Source organism: Centroberyx affinis, unplaced genomic scaffold, assembly GCF_046629955.1.
Source record: "Centroberyx affinis isolate AG114_WGS23_722 - 3 ecotype Tasmania unplaced genomic scaffold, CSIRO-AGI_Caff_v1 ptg004133l_1, whole genome shotgun sequence".
Taxonomy (NCBI): Eukaryota; Metazoa; Chordata; class Actinopteri; order Beryciformes; family Berycidae; genus Centroberyx; species Centroberyx affinis.
The window spans coordinates 78,155-95,828 of NW_027281904.1; the positions used below are offsets into that span (position 1 = coordinate 78,155).

Genomic DNA, 17,674 nt, shown 5'->3' on the forward strand with positions numbered 1-17,674 from the left:
TATGTGGGTTTTCATGGAGACGTGTGTGTGTTCAGGTCAGGGATTAAAGTCTGAAAGTCATCATGTGGTCGGCTCGGTACAGAGTGTGACATTCTTCAAGAGAGTAAACATGAGGCAAAGCTGCCACACACACACAGCACTATAAACAGGTGTAAGGAAAGGTGTTTAGATTAGAATAAACTTTAATGATCCCTATGGGCGATTGGGTCGCAGTAGAACAGGATATGGGTAAGACAAATAGTGAGGGAAGATGGTAAAAACAAATAATTACAGCAGTTATTAGAAAAAACAAAAATACTGGGGTTCCACTGTAGCTGTCATAAAGCAGACAGACAGGCAGACAGATTAAGTTTCAGCATCTTCATTGTCTGATTTACAGATTTGGATGTGAGTATACACAGGATTTGTCTTTGCCCTCACCACAGGTTTGGCATGATTCCCAGTACAAAACGTTTCTTTGCAACTGAGATGGGGTTTTTTTTGGGTTTTTTGTATTTTTGTTATTTGCACCCTTATTCTCTTTGATCTTTAAGATCCCAGAACATAAGGTAACAAGGATAAGAATGAACTGTATTTATATAGCACTTACCTAAAGGCAGAGTTTATAAAGTGCTTTACAGGAAAGCAAGTAACAAGTAACAAGTAGGACACAAGTAAAGTAACTGTATTTGAGGAGATAAAAAAAAGAAATTAATGGTTAAATAGTAAAATGGTTAAATAAATACAAATAAAATAAAACGAGGTAAAACAATAAAAAAAATGAAATAGACATAAACAACAACAAGTGGGAAAAAACCAATGACATAAAAGCAAGTCTAAAAGAGCATTTTAATCATTTTAATAAGTGATGTAAATGACTTGAATGATTCAGCTAGCCTAGGTTGAATGAATCAGCTAGCCTAGGTCCCTCAGGCAGGACGTCCTACGGCTCTGTGATATTGGAAGATGGTGAATATGGAGGTAAAGCGTATTAAAGTATTACTTCATGCCTACTTTTCGGAAACTGACCTGTCCTTTAATGCCATGCAGTGGGACCCTATAGGTTTTCAAAGCATCATCATCAACGCCCCTCAGAGGAGCCCGCTGATTGGTCAGTCCGGTGGAGACCCCCCCACCCCCCTCTCTCCTGTCCCCTTGCCCGCATCCTGCAGAGTAAACAGTTTTCCAACGGTCTGTATTTGACAGGCCTTACCTTATCATTCATGGAGGCTTTAGACAAGCAACGACGCGTCTCAACCGGGTTGAATTGACGTTACAGATGCCGGGGAAGCGGTCGTTGACTTCTGCGGTCATATTTTGAACGTCTGTAAAGGGAAACCCTGCCCTCTTTCCCCGCCTCCAGTCAAACGGTAGGAGGGCAGAGACAGAGGAGAAGAGCAGTCAAGCGATAGTTTTGTTTTGAGGCTCTACACTGGCAGCAAGTTTTGCGGAGTTGAAGGGAGACTTACAAGTAAAACAACACGACGAAAGACGATAAAGGAGCTCTTGAACCTCTCCCCTTGCCGCCATCGCGAAGCTGGTAACGCTAGCTTGCTCAATATGGTGACTTTGTCATCGATAGTTAGACCTCTGGCTTCCCAGCTCCATCGACAGCTCGCCAGACAAGCCAAGAGTCACCGGCTAATCCCCGTCAGAAGATGCAACCTCACGGCATGTTCAAGCAAATATGTGCTGTCGCAGAGTAAGTACTGTTGAAGCCATAAATGGTCGATTTAGCAAGTAACGCAGGGATTATTTTCGCCAGCATTTTAAAAACTGCTGCGCCCCTTTCATTATCACTGCTTCAAAGGACTCGTTTGGTCTCGCGCATAAACGATACTGGGCAGTGTCTGTTTCAGTGTATGTCAGTGGTTTGGTTTTGGGTCAGTGCAGCAGGCTCTCATGTGCCTCTAAAACCCTTTCATTGTCGGTCACACACTATCAATAAATGGTCACTTTGTTTTCATCTCAAAACGTGCTGGAAGAGCCTCGGAAAGCCTGGACTGGACTCTGCTCGTCACTGGATCTGGGTCAAACGTGACTTTATGGACCCAGCTGTTGTTGACGCAGATTGCCAGGTCCAGGGTTTCATTGCAGCTGTATAGTCTATAGTGTTTATATTCCGGACCACTGGCTCACAAGCCTAGCAGGCCCTTTGGCCTACATAGTGGCCTATATGTGAAGGTGTCTAGGTGGTATTTCCATTTTCATTAATTTTCAGATGCACAGCTCACATAGGGACATTAAGGACTTTTCTGTTTTCCTGTTTTACACTTTCACTATTTATGCCTTCATCGTCTATTTTACACCCAGAAGGTATAGCCTGTCAGTTGAGAATATCCTGAATAATGTGTGCTCTGCATGGGCCTATTGCTAGCACAAGAGTAGCACATTTGGTAGGTGTACATTAAATGTAATTTGGTCTATAGCATCTTACCTTTTTTCCCCATTTACATTATTGAAATTGCATAGAACATAGAAGAAGAGTAGAAGTACACAGATCTATAAACACAACAACAAACACTTACAAACCAATAAAGGGGGATGCGGTTATATGATGCATGTGCAGTTGTGATGAGCACGTTGCATGCTGCTGAAAGAGCATTCATTCCTTGTGAATGGCAGACTTTAAAACCACTGGTATGATTCATTTCCTTATTCTGTTGTGCCCGCTGAATGTTAGACACCCAAGCTTGTCTGACGAGCCACGACAACTTCCCCTCCACACCCGATAACACACACGCATGCACACGCACACCCACACACACACACACACACACGCGCGGGCCTTGTCTTGTTCTTCATCCTCTGCCAGCCTGAACCACACAGTCAACGTGAGAGTAACCGTTGGAGGTGGAGGAATGGTTCAGTGCTCCAGAGCTTTTATGTTCAACCAGACAATAAATAGAGTTCATATTTAACTTTAACAAGCTTGTTGCACAGGGGCCCGTCTAACTAAGGCTCAATGAAATGGTTTTTGGTTTTGCTGTAAAGTTGCATGCTTGCTTTAAATTAAGTTTCTTGTCGGTCTGACTGCCTGTTTGCCCGTTAGTCCGTCTGCCTGCCTGTTGATGTGTCCCTGTGGCCGCACTGCACACTGTATGTACTTGTTATTTTTCCTGCCCCCGAGACATTGTTGCTTTCGACACACTTCAGGTAAAAACACCTGACTCACAGGGAAGTGATGCATTTCTGTATTTCCATGAAGCAGGCAGGCCTACCTCCATCATTTTAACAGGAAAACTGGCTTGGTAAAGTGGGATACTGATTTTTGGAAAAAACTACATTAACATTTTAGGCATTTAGCTGACTCAGTTATCCTGAGTGACATAGGGACACTTAGGCAGGACAGGGAATCAAACCTGTGACCTTTCAGTTCGAGGACAGTCATTCAGCCACTAGGCCATCCAACTAGTATTCATGCATGTTTCTCATGCAGACAGTAGACTGCTTGTGACTGTTCATGTAGAAGACTTAACTGTTTTTTATGGCTCTTGTCTTCAGATACGGCCTGTCATTTTCTGATTCAAGACATCTCACAATCATGTGACTCCTTCAGGAATGAGGAATTGCATTGTGGGAGTGACACGGCACTTGACTGCTACATCAGGACAGCCTCGCCGTTGACAATCGCCCAGTTAATGTGTGTGAATGCTTATTGTGTGTCTGTCCAATAACACAGAGCCGGGCAGCCAACTCCCCGTGGAGGAGTCTAGTGAAATCCGATGAAGATGAAGGTCGTTTCCCAGTCAGACCTGTTCAGCTGAGCTCTCAGCAGAAATCACAAGTGCTGGATGAATAGCGAGCAAAACAGTAGAGTAGACTGAGCTGCTTTTGTGCAGCTGACACCGATTCACGGCGGGTTAAATTAAAGATTTTCCTGAAGATTGCGGACTAGAATACACGCAACACAAGAGAAGGCTTGTGTTGTGTGAACAGAGAGGAAAACAATGCTGTAAACTGACCCGGTTTTTTAAGACCTTTCTCAGCACTGACCGGAGAGTTAACGGGAGGATTTTATTTTACGTGTCGTGGCCTGAATGTTTTTGTTCATTGGATGGATTTCAAGAGTGAGCAAATGAGAAGAAAGAGATGAGGTAGGGAAAGAGAGCAGAGGTTTGGGTAATTAGAGGGCCGCTCCATTGACAACCGTTGGCCTGGGTTTGTTGTTTGACCGGGCACAGGTCCTGCTCTGATTCCCCCCGCTGTGGAGTTGAGCTGGGGGCGTGCCAGGACATTCCGCGTGTCACTTTCTGTACAGCCAGCCCACGTCTCTCTAGTATTTTGTAATTTCCTTTTTGGAAAAAAAAGGGCTAGAAGGAAGTATATTGCTCACTTGCTCCACTTCTTTCATTTCCCTCTAACGGGCTCAAGGAAGGAGCAGGAGGCTGCATGCATTTCTGAGAGATCGCTAGCACTGTCACTGTGTAGTGTTTGAATTTTATTTTATTTTTTTTAAGAGGCAACATTCATTTTTTTTCAAAATGGACTGTCTAAATATGCATGGAGCAGGAGAGTGCGGCATAAAATGTAGGTGTCAGCAATTTTTTTTCTCTCCTCTAACTTTTCTGTTGACAGCTCTCTCTTGTCAGCTGTTGGTAGGCTATTGAAATTTTAAAATCACCTCTACTTTTCTCTTTAATTTACCACTCTTCTCTTCTCTCCTCTCCTCTCCTCTCCTCACCTCTCCTCTCCTCTCCTCTCCTCTCCTCTCTCCTCCAGTGCATCCCATGTGGCAGGGACCCCTTGCGGTGCCAGGAGGTGACCGTCAGTCTCCCATTGATATCGTGGTGCGAAAGAGCGTCTTTGACCCACAGCTGAAGCCTCTGACCACCGACTACGACCCGCAGACCTGCCAACAAATCTGGAACAACGGTTACTCCTTCCTGGTCGAGTACGATGACACTACAGACAAATCCAGTAAGTAATGCATTGTGCCTTCATGCAAGCAATATATATAACCAGTGTGGGGTTGATTGAAATTAATAAAAGCAGTGCTAGTAAATTGCTGTTTTGTTTCCCTATACATCTTCCTAAAATCTGTAAGGGTTGCAAGGGAAGGTGAGTGTAACTTTAACAAGGGGTTGCCATCCCCCTCAATCCCACCATTAATCCCATCCCCTTTGGAAACTCTTTCTTTCATTCACTTTTTATTTTATTGCCCATTTCCCATTACTTAATGCTACACTGTAGACAGAGGGCAGCTTGTTGAGAGATAAAAAGGGGAATTGAGAGCAAGCCAGTTGTTGTTTCCCCTTAAATCTTGAGGGATTTCTTAACCAAGAGAAATCTTAACTAAGGGAATTAGTTTCATGTTTTGTTCTGCCCGAAGGAATTACCCCTTCCTTCAACCTCCTCTAAATAGCCCTTGGTCTGTAGGCAAATCCAGTAATCAATGCTACACTGCAACCCGTTGATAAAAACCACAGTGGCCACATGGAGCGTGTGACTGTCATGTGACTCGCGTGCCTCGTCTGACCTCAAAAACTATAGACTGTTTTTAGAGTGTTAGTCATTTTATACAATACAGGTATAATTATCGAACTGCACTAAAAGACTAAAGAGCTGTTAACTTTCCTAACCCATTATAACGCCAATTATAGGTCTATTTTACTAAAGTGGGAAACATTGCAAACAAAGCTTCAAAAGACATTAAATACTTTTTTTTAGCAATCACATAATTTTAGTTTGGCTGATGGTTTATACCAGTGAAATATTTAGAATAGTATTTTTTTTTATAATAATGGCATAAACAAAGCTAGTAGTGGGGTGATCTTGGCACTGGGTTATAACTGATGTTCCTGACCAAACAAAATAGCATGTTTCATCTCTTGTTGATAACATTATGTTCCAATAACCCCTCTTTATCTGTTGGTGGTATACTGGGCATTGATAATCCTCTGAGGAAATGGTTTATAGGGTCTATAAAAGCCAGGGGTTTATGTTTGTACTCTTTCAATGTTTTGCAGAAGTTTCTAGGTCAATGTTACTGTCTGAACAACCTGTTTTTTTAGCAGACGTCCTGTGCGTCAACATTTCCTCCCTTGGGTAGATAATTGTACCGGACCAAAGATTAAACAGTTACAGATGCGATCCGATGTAACTGTCCATTTGTGTGATCATCTGTAAAGGAGGGCTTGCATGGAAACTTTGCTTTAATGTCACAAGCAGGTGTTGAGGGTGAATGTGTCACTCTGGTTACATGTGCGCACCTTCCGTCACAGATACAAATTGCACCCCATGTGAAATATTACTTTAACCTCCTTAACCTCTACTCTTGTGTTAGGATTGTGAAATTTGTGACAGTCCCATTGTATGATTTACTGATACACACGTTTCTGTCCTCTCACTTCCTGGTGCAGCGCTAAAAGGAGGCCCCCTGGAAGACAAATTCAGGCTGTGCCAGTTCCACTTCCACTGGGGTGAGAGCAACGCCTGGGGGTCAGAGCACACCGTGGACAGGAGGCTGTTCCCTGCAGAGGTGGGATATAAGGCATACTGGAACGCTATAGTACACATGCACTAAGATAGATAAGATAAGGTGAAATAGGTATGTAGGGTTACATTAAGTGGGTGTGCAAAATAGCAGCAGTAGAGTAGTAGCAGTAGAACTTATTGAGACAAAGGGAAAAAAATGAATGAAAAATGGTAGCAATATGACATACCAAAAAATAGGAAATATGTTTATAATACTGTAAAGGAAAACGTGAAAGAGGTAGAATGGGACGCCACTGTACCTGAACAACTTGTGGCTGAGGCTGAGCTTTTCCAGAAGTCAGTTATGGTGAGGATGAAAAAAGTCTGTCAGTGAAATATAGTCAAGAACAGTGTGAAAGTGAAAACTAGCTTCTAGATCTTCAAGGCATGTCCCTATATAAAATATATACTGTAAATATGAAGATGGTTTTAACTCGGGGAAATACTGGACCATTCATGGGTCAAATAATTTTAGTATGGCTGAAGTTTGGCTTGGTGACGTTCCTCTTGGTGACCTTCCCCCTTTCATGTAATACAACTAATAGTAGCAGAATGCATTTAGACTAGTAAACAAGGTGGACAGAGGGTAGAGTAGCCCTTTCTCATTATAATAATGTAATAATACCCCCCATACCTGTAACACCAGTATCCTGGCATCATACACTTTCTTGTACACACCCTCTGTTGTTCCTTTAAGAGACAGTGACGTACCTGTCACTGGATCACTGTAGCATGTCGAGCACACAGGCGGTGCAGAGTCACATGTTCAGCAGGCATGTGTGTTATTGTGTGTGCCAAGCATGTGAATGATAAAGTCAAAACACATATGTTGTTATTCATTATATCAGCGGGCAGGTAATACAGAGATGGACAAAACCAGAATGACTTTGCAGTTGTCTGCAACTACTCCCACCAGACAATTGCTGTAAAGACAAATGTTTCCTTAGTCAACTTTACTGGTCACATGAGGGTTAAAAGAAGAAGTATGGAGGAAGTAATGAATGAATGAAAATCAATCACATCCCCTATTGCACCATTTAAACAGTGTAAATGCTGGCTTTGTGTAACAGACATTTTTCTTCTGTTCATGTGTCACCCTTGAAATGCCTGGAAAAATACTGATAGTTGATGCTATTGATATAATACTATGGTGCCAGACTGGCTTTATCATACTGTGTCTACATTAGGATTTACCCCTCCTCTAATGTATATATAGGCTCTTTGTATCAGGCATGTATCTACAGCTTATATAGCCATAACCATAACATTTAATTCTCTTGTATTTTTATCATCTTTCATAAAAGCCCTTTAGGTTTTTCTTAACCCCAACTGCATAATCCACGTTTTCTCTGGTTGTCACTTTTATGTCAATACCTCAGGGGTCTGTTGTACCATAAAGCTCTCCTGTTTGTCAGTCAGCTGGTGGGATTATGAGACTGTTACTGTCTGTCCTCCCTGGTCCCACCTGCCTCACACTTGACCACAGCAGGTCTATTTTCATGTTGTTCCATTCACTTCAGCACTCTTACGTAACAAGTTCCACTGGCGCTGTGTGTGTGTGTGTGTGTGTGTGTGTGTGTGTGTGTGTGTGTGTGTGTGTGTGTGTGTGCATGTGCGTGTGTGCGCACACCCTACATCAAGCCCTTGTTGGTGATACTGGGAATGTGCCCAAGTCATGGTTCTCATCACTCAACGCTTTGTGTGTGTGTGTGTGTGTGTGTGTGTGTGTGTGTGTGTGTGTGTGTGTGTGTAGAGGATCAAGTTACAGCCCTGACTGACAACTTTGTTCCATCTCTGCATGTAAACGAGTGTGCTTGTGTGTGTTTGCAAGCATATAGCTTTCTGTAGGTGGCTATGTACAAATGATCAGACCTGAAATAATATTAGGCCTAAATGATGGCAATGTATAAACCTCAGTGTACTAGTCACAACTACGCTATACCCAATCTATTTCTGTTTTGATCTCCAGTTTTTCATCTGGCTTTAAGAAATGTGACTGATGCAATATATATAAGTGTGGGTACTAGGGCCATTGAATTGTTAACTAATTGTAAACTGTGGCTGAAAGCCTGTGTGACTTGTTACCTCTGCTGAGATGGAAGTTTGGTGGACAGATAGGCCTTGGGCCAAGGAACAATTGATTAGATTTTGGTGATTTCTTAAATAGATGAATAGATCAAGACGATTTAATTAGATTAGATGATTAGATTAATTATATGATTATTGTTTTTTTTTAACCCTAACTATTAAACTAACAGAGATAGAGCCCTGATTAGACCTAAGGGTATGTTTGCAGGAAATCTATCTTAAAATTTAAAACTTACAGTTGATGTGATAGGAATGATGTCTTTTGGTGTAACAGCAAGTTGGAGAATTGTTCAGTGTTTTGGTTATTGAGGTGCTGTAGAGGCACAATTTGTCTGAATCTTTCAGCAATGGTGCAAGTCAATGGAGCTTAAAGCCACCATATCTAAGTTTGCGGAAGACCTTTTTCATTGATCACGTAAAGAAAAATCTCAAATGTCCAACCCCCAGAATGTCATGTAAAATTTCTATTGTCTGTTCCTTGCATTAGGCTGTTGAATGAGTTCCTGTCATGCCTGTTCCATGTACAAGGCTCCTGAGAAGGTTGTTTAAAATAATAGTCAACTATATAGTCAATATTAAAACCTGGAATAGCTTCATCTGTACCTTCCTTGACCCATTGACTCAATCGAATGAATTTGATACAGCTTGGTGGAAGGTCTCATATGTGAAAACTTTGTGGGTTTGGTCAGCCAGTGTGACTGTAAATGATAGCAGTGAAGCTGTGATCAGTTTGTATTTCCAGGGTTATGAGGGTTCACATCATCTGACCTGTGATCCCAGCAGAGTGAAAGAGGATCTGTGTGTGTGTGTGTGTGTGTGTGTGTGTGTTTAAAAGCATGAAGCCGAAATTGCCAAACCCTTTCAGCATCCCACTTTCATCAGGGACAAAGGGATTATTTTTCTGTTTATGTAAAGTCTCGGGACAAAACATCAGCTGTAACCTGATGCATGAATGAAAGCGAAATAATTTATCTACTCTTAGAGAATAGACAAAGCTTTAATGTTAAAAACGAATGCGTTTCAGCTGTAATAGCCCTCATCAGGATTACCAAATTGCATTCATAGTCCTTAACCTTGATGAAGGCTAATACAGCTGAAACACATTGGTTTTTAACATTAAAGTTTTGTTCTCTAAGACTAGCTGAATTATTTCATTCTCCATATAAAGTCTTAGGACACGTACAGATGTCACCATTGAAATAGCCATCCATTAGTTCATTTACAACAACTATCTAGTTGGCATTTTCACTCCCTGCTCTCTCCATAACTATTCTCTCCTCTTGTCATTTCCCACCATGCAATAAATTCAAAATACGTCAGATTGAATACAGTTAGTATTCATAATCGCATTTGACAAGAAGACAACTCTTATTTTGAAAAGGCAACAGGGAATTAGTAAGTCATCTGGAGGACAGAGACAGTGGGCAAGGGATCAAGAGTAGAAGGATCAAGGATCAAGGTTAGAAAGATCAAGGGTATGGGTTAGAGAGACTGGAGGAGAGAGATTCCTGCTTGCAAGCACACACACACACAGGCACACGTGCACATATACACATAAACTCATGGATTGTCTGTATACTCTGTGTGTTCTCAGCTCCACCTGGTCCACTGGAACTCAGAGAAGTACAGTCTGTTTGAGGAGGCAGTGATGGAGGACAACGGACTGGCTGTTATTGGAGTCTTCCTTAAGGTACACACACAAACACACACACACACACACAGACACCAGGGTTTCTGCGGCTGGAAGAGCTGCCACCTAGTGAAATACAAGTTCTTTTGATTCTCTAACTGAGAATTTTGGCCTGAATGAGGGCTTTCCACTTCACCAAGAGCATGTACAGGGGAAACTTTGAGTCACACACACACACACTTTTATTTTAGTAAGTAATCCAGTTTCATGTCTAATCCTTGTTTAGGTGGGGAAGAGACATGAGGGGCTGCAGAAACTGGTGGACGCCCTGCCTGCAGTCAGACACAAGGTTAGTAGACACGCACACACACACACACACACAACACACAGTCCCCCCCACACATTGTTGCCTTTTTTGGGTGGTGTGTCAGGCCCGCACTGTGGCCTGTGCTGAGTTAGCAAATGCTCTTTGCAACTATAGCAAGCCCCCTGTGATGGTGTGAGGCCAAAAGAGAGACACCAAGAACTCAGAATGGGATGGTGGATAGGAGTTGGAGAAAGCCAGAGATAAAATGTGAGATAGATTTGGAAATTGGAAATGTGCAGCCATCCAGAGTCGAGAAACTCCAAATGAATTCATCAGACCAGTGACCAAGTATGTTGATCCTTCAGAAATGGGAAAACAGACTGGTGATTCTTCATCTGAAGGCTTTAAAAAAAGATTCAGTAATGGTTACTGCACTTTATTGTAGGGTGACTGACTCCCTCTAGGGGTCCAATCCAGAAAGTACAGACCGGATCAGACAGCCCCCACTCACAGGCATGAGTTTTACAGACAGCTTAACACCAGGGATTTAGTGGCGGGTAAACCCACTTAAACTCACTTTACCCATCTTTTTAGGCTGATATAAATCTTTTATGGTGTAAATTCATAGCACATATCATAGTAACTGCTATCAAACTGATGGAAGTTACATAAAGGTATAAAACAGAATTGAATTATTTTCTGAAAATAATATTGATTTTTGTGTATCTTGGTGGTTGTTTGCCTTTTGATGATCTGTAACTAGAAGTCATAGTTTACCATCCTTTTTATTTACTACTACATCACTGCTTATCACTAATAATACCTGGCAAGATTAGTGTGTATTACTCAACTGTGACATTTTATTGCCAAGAACCTAGTGTCTATGGCGCAATGCTACTGTAGTTGTTCTGCACAGATCTCTATTTGAGCACGTGTAATGAAAACATACTAGAACATTTGTCATGTGGGGACTGACTCATATTTTACTCACATTGACTCATATTTTAAGAATCTTTGGTGTCTTCTTGTCTGCCCGTGTGTGGTTACATGCCTGACTGCTTGGGTGAATTTGTGTGTTTCTGCAGTGATCCCACTTGTCTCTCGGTCAGAACATTAATGACAATTGAACGCACAAGTTAACCTGACCATGTTCTGTGTCTGTGTGTGTCTGTCTCCCTCTGTCTGTCTGTAGGACAGTGTAGTAGAGTTTACCAGGTTTGACCCTGCCTGTCTGTTGCCCGCCAACATTGATGACTACTGGACGTACCACGGCTCTCTGACCACACCTCCTCTGACAGAGGCCGTCACCTGGATCGTCATGAAGCAGCACATAGAAGTCAGCCACGACCAGGTGTGTGTGTGTGTGTGTGTGTTAGGGATGGGACATAAAAAGCAAATATTTGAATATTTCTTCACAGGGATCAATGTTTACTTTTGTAATTTGGCTGTTAACACTTTTGTTTAAATACTGAGATACATCATTAAAGTAATTTTAACAGGATGTAAGTAAATATAGTTCAGAGCTCAAACAGCTGAATAAGAGCTGTAGCTAAACGAGCCGCTAGAGGGCTTCTGGTGTCATTTAAAAAACCTCCACCTCTTCCTCCTCCTGGGCGTTGTTTTCTTCTCATCCTCTGCTAGCTGCTTTCAAGTAGAAATTTTATCATTATCAAACCACACAAAGCGAGGGCAACGTCAGGAATGTAAAGGTCAATCCTGTTCAGTGTGAGGAAGCACGGCTCCACCGCAACAATATGGAATCCTGTCAAAAAGAATAGCCAAACTAGCATGACAACATTTCTGCGTGTTCGGTAGGGTGACAGAAGCGTGAATCACTGCTCTCACTGCCAACAGGATTGCTCAAGATATGAAGTACTGTACATGTCAGTACTGTAGAGAGCAGAAAATGACTCTGTCTCCCTCTCTCCCTCTCTCTCTCTCCTTAGCTGGCGGTCTTCCGGAGCCTCCTCTTCACCTCGGCGGAGGAGGAAGTGCAGAAGAGCATGGTGAACAACTTCCGCGTGCAGCAGCCTCTCCGGGGTCGCACCGTCCGCTCCTCCTTCACGCCCTTCCTGCAGGGGGCGCCGTCGGCCGAGGGCGACCACCACACCCACTGACCCCTGCCGGATCCCCACACACACACTCACACACACACACACACACACAATGACCACCATTACACATTGACTGTACCAAAACACTCACCCCTGGGGGATCCGGGTGCTGGGGAGGGAGGGGGATTTAGTCTTACTCATCATCATCATGACGCCGCAGCCTTGGTGTTCAGCAGTTGAAGCAAAAAAAACCTTTTAGATTCACCTCATTAGCAGGACTTTTAAAGTATAAACTCCTTTAGCGTGACGAAGCAGCCTCCGAAGAACTTCCGTTCTGCTCTTTTATAGGGTGAATAAGGTTCTTTTTTTACAGAACAAAAAAAAATGTTTTACATGGTGTATGTAGGGGAGTCACAAAGACAGACAAAGTTTTTGAAACTCCTGGGGTAGTTCAGGTTTTTTTTTTTCTTTCTCTTCTGAATGGTTTTACTCACCAAAAGGCAGATTAGTTGTTTCTCCTTTAATCAATAAGGGATAATGGTGATGATTGTTGTGGGGAAATTATGTTGTTTTTACTCATTTTATTAATGTCAATCCTATTTATTATGCCTCCTACAACAGTCACAGTTTATTCAGTTACTGTACATGAGTTTTCACCTGCAACTCTATACAGAGAATGGAAGCAGCACCGTGTGCTGGCCATAGTCAGTACTACAGCAGAGTCTGACTTTTATATCCATATATGGAGGTTGGAGCTGCTGCCAGTTTACTGCACAACGCCCAGGAGATTTAAAACTGACTGATTTACTGACTGGGGAGTGTGCCTCTCCAGTAGAGTAAATATATATCAAATACCATAGGTTATTTTACTACCATGGTGTCATTTAGCTTTTAAAATCATTAATTGTTGGTTGTTGGGTTTGTTAATTATTGTTATTGTCATCTATAGTTTATTAAGATGAATAGAATGTACTTCTTAATCTGTTACTCAGAGTTTAAGAGAGTATATACATCTGGCAGTCAGACAAGGGTAGAGAATATTTTTTTTCTTTAACTCCCTTGTGACGGCTTTTCTCCGATCGGTTGAGTGGATGCAGCATGTGTGCTGCAGTCTGGAACTTCAAAGTTGCTCAACATTCAAACCTCCGAACGCTCGCTGTAGAGTTTTAAAGGGAACTCTGCTGAGCCCCGGTTACATTAAATATGTTACTAATATGCACAAGTATGCCAGGTTATTGTAGCACATGCATTTATTTGAACAATATTCTGATTGACATGATCGGTTCTCTTCCATGACGCAGTCTTACAGTAGTCTAGGTACCATGACCACAGTGCCTTGAATCTTCTGTGTGTGACTCATGAAATGAAATGTGGATCCGTTCCACTCTAATTCCATCAAGCTACGACTTGAGCACAGTGGTTCTGAACACTACCGGTACAGCAGCAGGCTTTGGCCTAACATAAGATTTAGACAAGACGTTTCCTCTTTTATCTTCAGCTCATTAAACTGAATTTGAATGAAGTAAATGTAGTCAGTGCAGTGAAGCCTTCGGCCACAGCAGAGCTCCTTCCAAGGCAAACCACTGTGCCTCAGCCAATCAGCTCAGGACCACTGGAACGGTACTAACCCGACCATCCTCGCCGCTGTAACTTTCCAATAGGCTGCCAGGTCGACTGATAGAATAGAGTTGCTGTTGGTAGAGTGTCGCTATCATCATTAGTCTGGCTCACGTCTGTCTGGTTTTGTCGGTTTTCTGTGCCGTCATCTGTTGCACATATTTTGGAGATTGATCAGAGCAACAGGATAGGACAAATCAAGTGGTTCTTCGCTCTCTTGGTGTGGGAATTGAGTTTGAAAAGTGAGAAATATTGGTGTACTGTAATGTATAATCTCTGAACTGACCTAAACTGGTTTGACCTTTTTTTTTTTTTTTGGAATAATGTCAAAACGCACAGTTGTCACGACCACGAATAGCAGTGGTGGACACGACATAAGGGGAGGAGAGTTTGGGAAGGGAGCTAGATAGACAGGCGACACTGTGGGACCAACTGACTGTAATAGCTTCATGTATCACCTTGCTTGGCAACACAATCTCGCCAGTGTCTAAAAGATATATTTATAATGGCTTCCACCATCTGAGCTACTTAAGGTGTACTTGATTTACCTTATCCAGAGCTTTGACAGCCTTAAAGGTGAAAGCCTCACCTGGTAAACTAAGGTAAATCAAGCATTCCTCCATGTTTGTTTGATTTTTACTTTCTCCAGAATTGATGCAAAAGGACTATTTTGAATTTATTACAACAGAACTAAAGACGTTGCCTCAGTGCATTGCATGATGATGTCAAAAGCAAGTCCATGCAACCTTGCATCATGCTAAACAAGTCTGGCAATCTGCCTGCTTGGGCCCACATCCAACCGTAGTGGTGCACTGGGTGCGCCTCACTGAGAGAGAGAGAGAGAGAGAGAGAGAATGAGCTGGTGAGCTAGACATTAAGAGAAGCAAAGGGCAAAACAGAGACTGACAGGTAGAAAAGAGGGAAGTTTGCTTTTGCCTGTTCTGTTCAGCTGGGGTGGGATGAACTAGATAAAGAGAGAAAGGAAAGGAAGAGAAGGAAGGGAGAGAAAGCTGTAAATGTAACTGTAGCCATATCCGGACACACACACACACTTTGATATGAAATTACATATTTCGTTTCTGAAATGTGTATGGTTTCTTGTCACAAAAAAATATTGCAATAAAGGACAGGAGACCACATCAAAGAGTGCGTGTCTGGATTTGGCCGATGATACATTATCTACTTGCCTCTATTGGTACACTGTTGAGTTGAGGTTACGGTTGTCCTCGTAATCCTTCAGTAACAATGCAACTGTCCAAACTGCCCCCCTCCCTTTTGAAAGAGCCGTCCCTCCCCTCCCCTGCACACACACACACACACCCTTTACACCCCCCTCCATCTCCCCAGTGGCCCACCAGTAGGTCTTCCATTAGCCGAGGCCCAGCATGAGGCTGTGCATTGAATGGACAACGCTAACTGGCTACGTATTGAAAAGACTGGTGCTGCTGCTAAGTGATATGCATTGAAGCCGTTGGTGTGATGTTAATTCGTTGTGAAACCTGTAGACGCACTAGATAAACACTGAAGGGGCCACATGGGACGGGCGGCAAGTTTGAGGAGAGTTATGAAAAGCTGCATTTTTTTTCACCATGTGCTTTTTAAGATTGTGGTTTGGGGAATGTTCATCCTAACATATTTTGATCATGTTCATCAATAACCCTTTTGGGAATGTTGCTTATGTGCTGTTTTTTTTTTTTTTGTTTGTGTTTTTTTCGGGATGATGCAGAAGACAATTGGTGTTAAACGTATCATAATTTGGAGACAAGGGACCCAGTGCTGCCTTCACATTGTACAATAGTGTTTTATTGATGTATTCGAGTTACGCACCATGACCTGCCTTCATCATGTTTCATGGTATTTTACTAATGTTAAGTTTTGTTTTTTGGGTTTTTTTTACACCTTATTTTTGCCAGAATGCATTACCAATGCATACCAGTGTATTCCAATGTCACTGTGCTGTTCAATCTGTGGAGAATTGTGTCTAAACTGCCATCGCTGTAAAGATGGAGTCGGTGGCAACGTCCTTCAGAGATGTTTAACATAGTGAGATGGTGACAACTGAAAAATCTCTTTACACCATCTCTATGCGTCACAGTACGCCTTCGGGAGTTGCAAATCTCACCATTTTTTGCATCTTTGATAGGAGTTTTCCTACCTTTCTAAAGCCGGTGTATTGTACAATGGTGTTGTCATGATGTTTTACACCCTTGGTACGTCTCCCCTCGCCCTCTCTAGTTCTGTGTGGTCTTTTAGCAGGTGCGTGCCCCAGGCTCGTTGAATGTGTAGTCATGTATGCTGTACACTAAGCTGTATGTAGTGCATATTTTAGCTGTTTATTTGATCAGTGGGCAGCCAACATTCCTGCCCTGCAGGGCTCTACAAGGCCCCTCTCCCCTCCCAGCATGCCTTGCTCCACCTGGATGGCTCCTTATTGGCCCCGTCCAGCTGTGCAACCAGGACGTGTTTTGCTCCCGGAGACCCCTGCTCCTCAGGGGAAGGCTGAAAACAACCAAACAATGTGCGTGTTGATCAGATACTATGGATGTAAAGATGTAAAGATGATTTAAAAGAAGCTGATATATGAATACAAAATGTATAACATTAAAGTAATGAGTGGTTTGAAAAGTATGTATATCTGTGTTTGTTTTTTGTATTTGTGTTTGTAGTATTTCCCCATTTGGAGATATTTTAACCTAGAAAAGCTATACTGGGTGCAAAAGACTCCAAGAAAGTAGAGAAGAAAAGTGAGTGTGAGATAATGATGGCTGTGTAAAGGTGAGTACAGCTTTGTTATACATTTCATTGTCATGAGCTCTACTGTAGCTCTGAACACAAGTGGAAGGACAAGCTGTGTGACAACAAAGAATGGAGTAAGACCAGTGAGGACAGGCAGGCATGGGGAACACATGGTGCTGTAGAAGCGGATTGGTTTGAATTTATGACCAGAGCTGAACCACAAGGGAGCATTTCACAAACTTAACTCTATTTGGTGCATAGTACCATCTCATGAGAGGGCATGGTGGGAAATAAACAGCAATAAGCCAGGCATTATTGGAATGCTCAGCACACACAAGCCAATGAAGCGGTGAGGAGAGGATGGGCAGCACATACCAAGACACCAAGTATTGAGCTGAAAGTATGCAACACACAAAGCAAGAGAAGGGTGTGTGTTTGATTAATGGGAAATTGAGTTGTCAGTTCTTAGAAACGTGTTGCTGTACAAACTGTCCCGGTCCTCCTAGGGAATTTATAGATCCCCATTGTTCTTCCAGAAGACCCACCTGAGCCAAGCCAGATCCAAACCTAGGTAGGAACAGGTTTGAATATAAAGGCTGCTGCTCTCTGCTTCTCTCTCTCTTCCCCCACCCCATCCCCCTGACACCTTTGAAGCCCCCTGACACAGAGAGGGGATGTTTGGGGGGCCCCACCCAGCGGCCTGGGGTCCCGAGGGTGGGGTGTTTACTCTCTTTTATACACTGTAACCCCGGGGCGGGTTTGAGTTGGCTCTCCACCTGATTCAAA

General features: G+C 42.7%; 1 protein-coding gene across 2 annotated transcripts; it reads left to right on the top strand.

Moving 5' to 3' along the window:
* Positions 1 to 1,377: 1,377 nt before the first annotated feature.
* Positions 1,378 to 16,780, top strand: ca5a (carbonic anhydrase Va). 2 transcript variants are annotated; one of them, XM_071542606.1, is made up of 7 exons: positions 1,378 to 1,681; positions 4,702 to 4,899; positions 6,342 to 6,460; positions 10,139 to 10,234; positions 10,461 to 10,523; positions 11,674 to 11,832; positions 12,428 to 16,780. In XM_071542606.1, exons 1-7 carry the CDS (start codon positions 1,540 to 1,542, stop codon positions 12,596 to 12,598), a joined length of 948 nt encoding a protein of 315 aa, XP_071398707.1. In that variant the 5' UTR covers positions 1,378 to 1,539; the 3' UTR covers positions 12,599 to 16,780. The 2 variants fall into 2 exon arrangements, with proteins under 2 accessions (XP_071398707.1, XP_071398708.1); XM_071542607.1 differs by lacking the exon at positions 1,378 to 1,681 and adding an exon at positions 4,375 to 4,509.
* The last annotated feature ends 894 nt before the right edge of the window (positions 16,781 to 17,674 follow it).

Coding starts and splice junctions, on each gene's coding strand:
- ca5a (XM_071542606.1), top strand. CDS start 1,540: ATGGTGACTTTGTCATCGATAGTTAGACCTCTGGCTTCCCAGCTCCAT. Junction 1,682..4,701: donor CAAATATGTGCTGTCGCAGA/GTAAGTACTGTT, acceptor TCTCTCCTCCAG/TGCATCCCATGTGGCAGGGA. Junction 10,235..10,460: donor TTATTGGAGTCTTCCTTAAG/GTACACACACAA, acceptor ATCCTTGTTTAG/GTGGGGAAGAGACATGAGGG.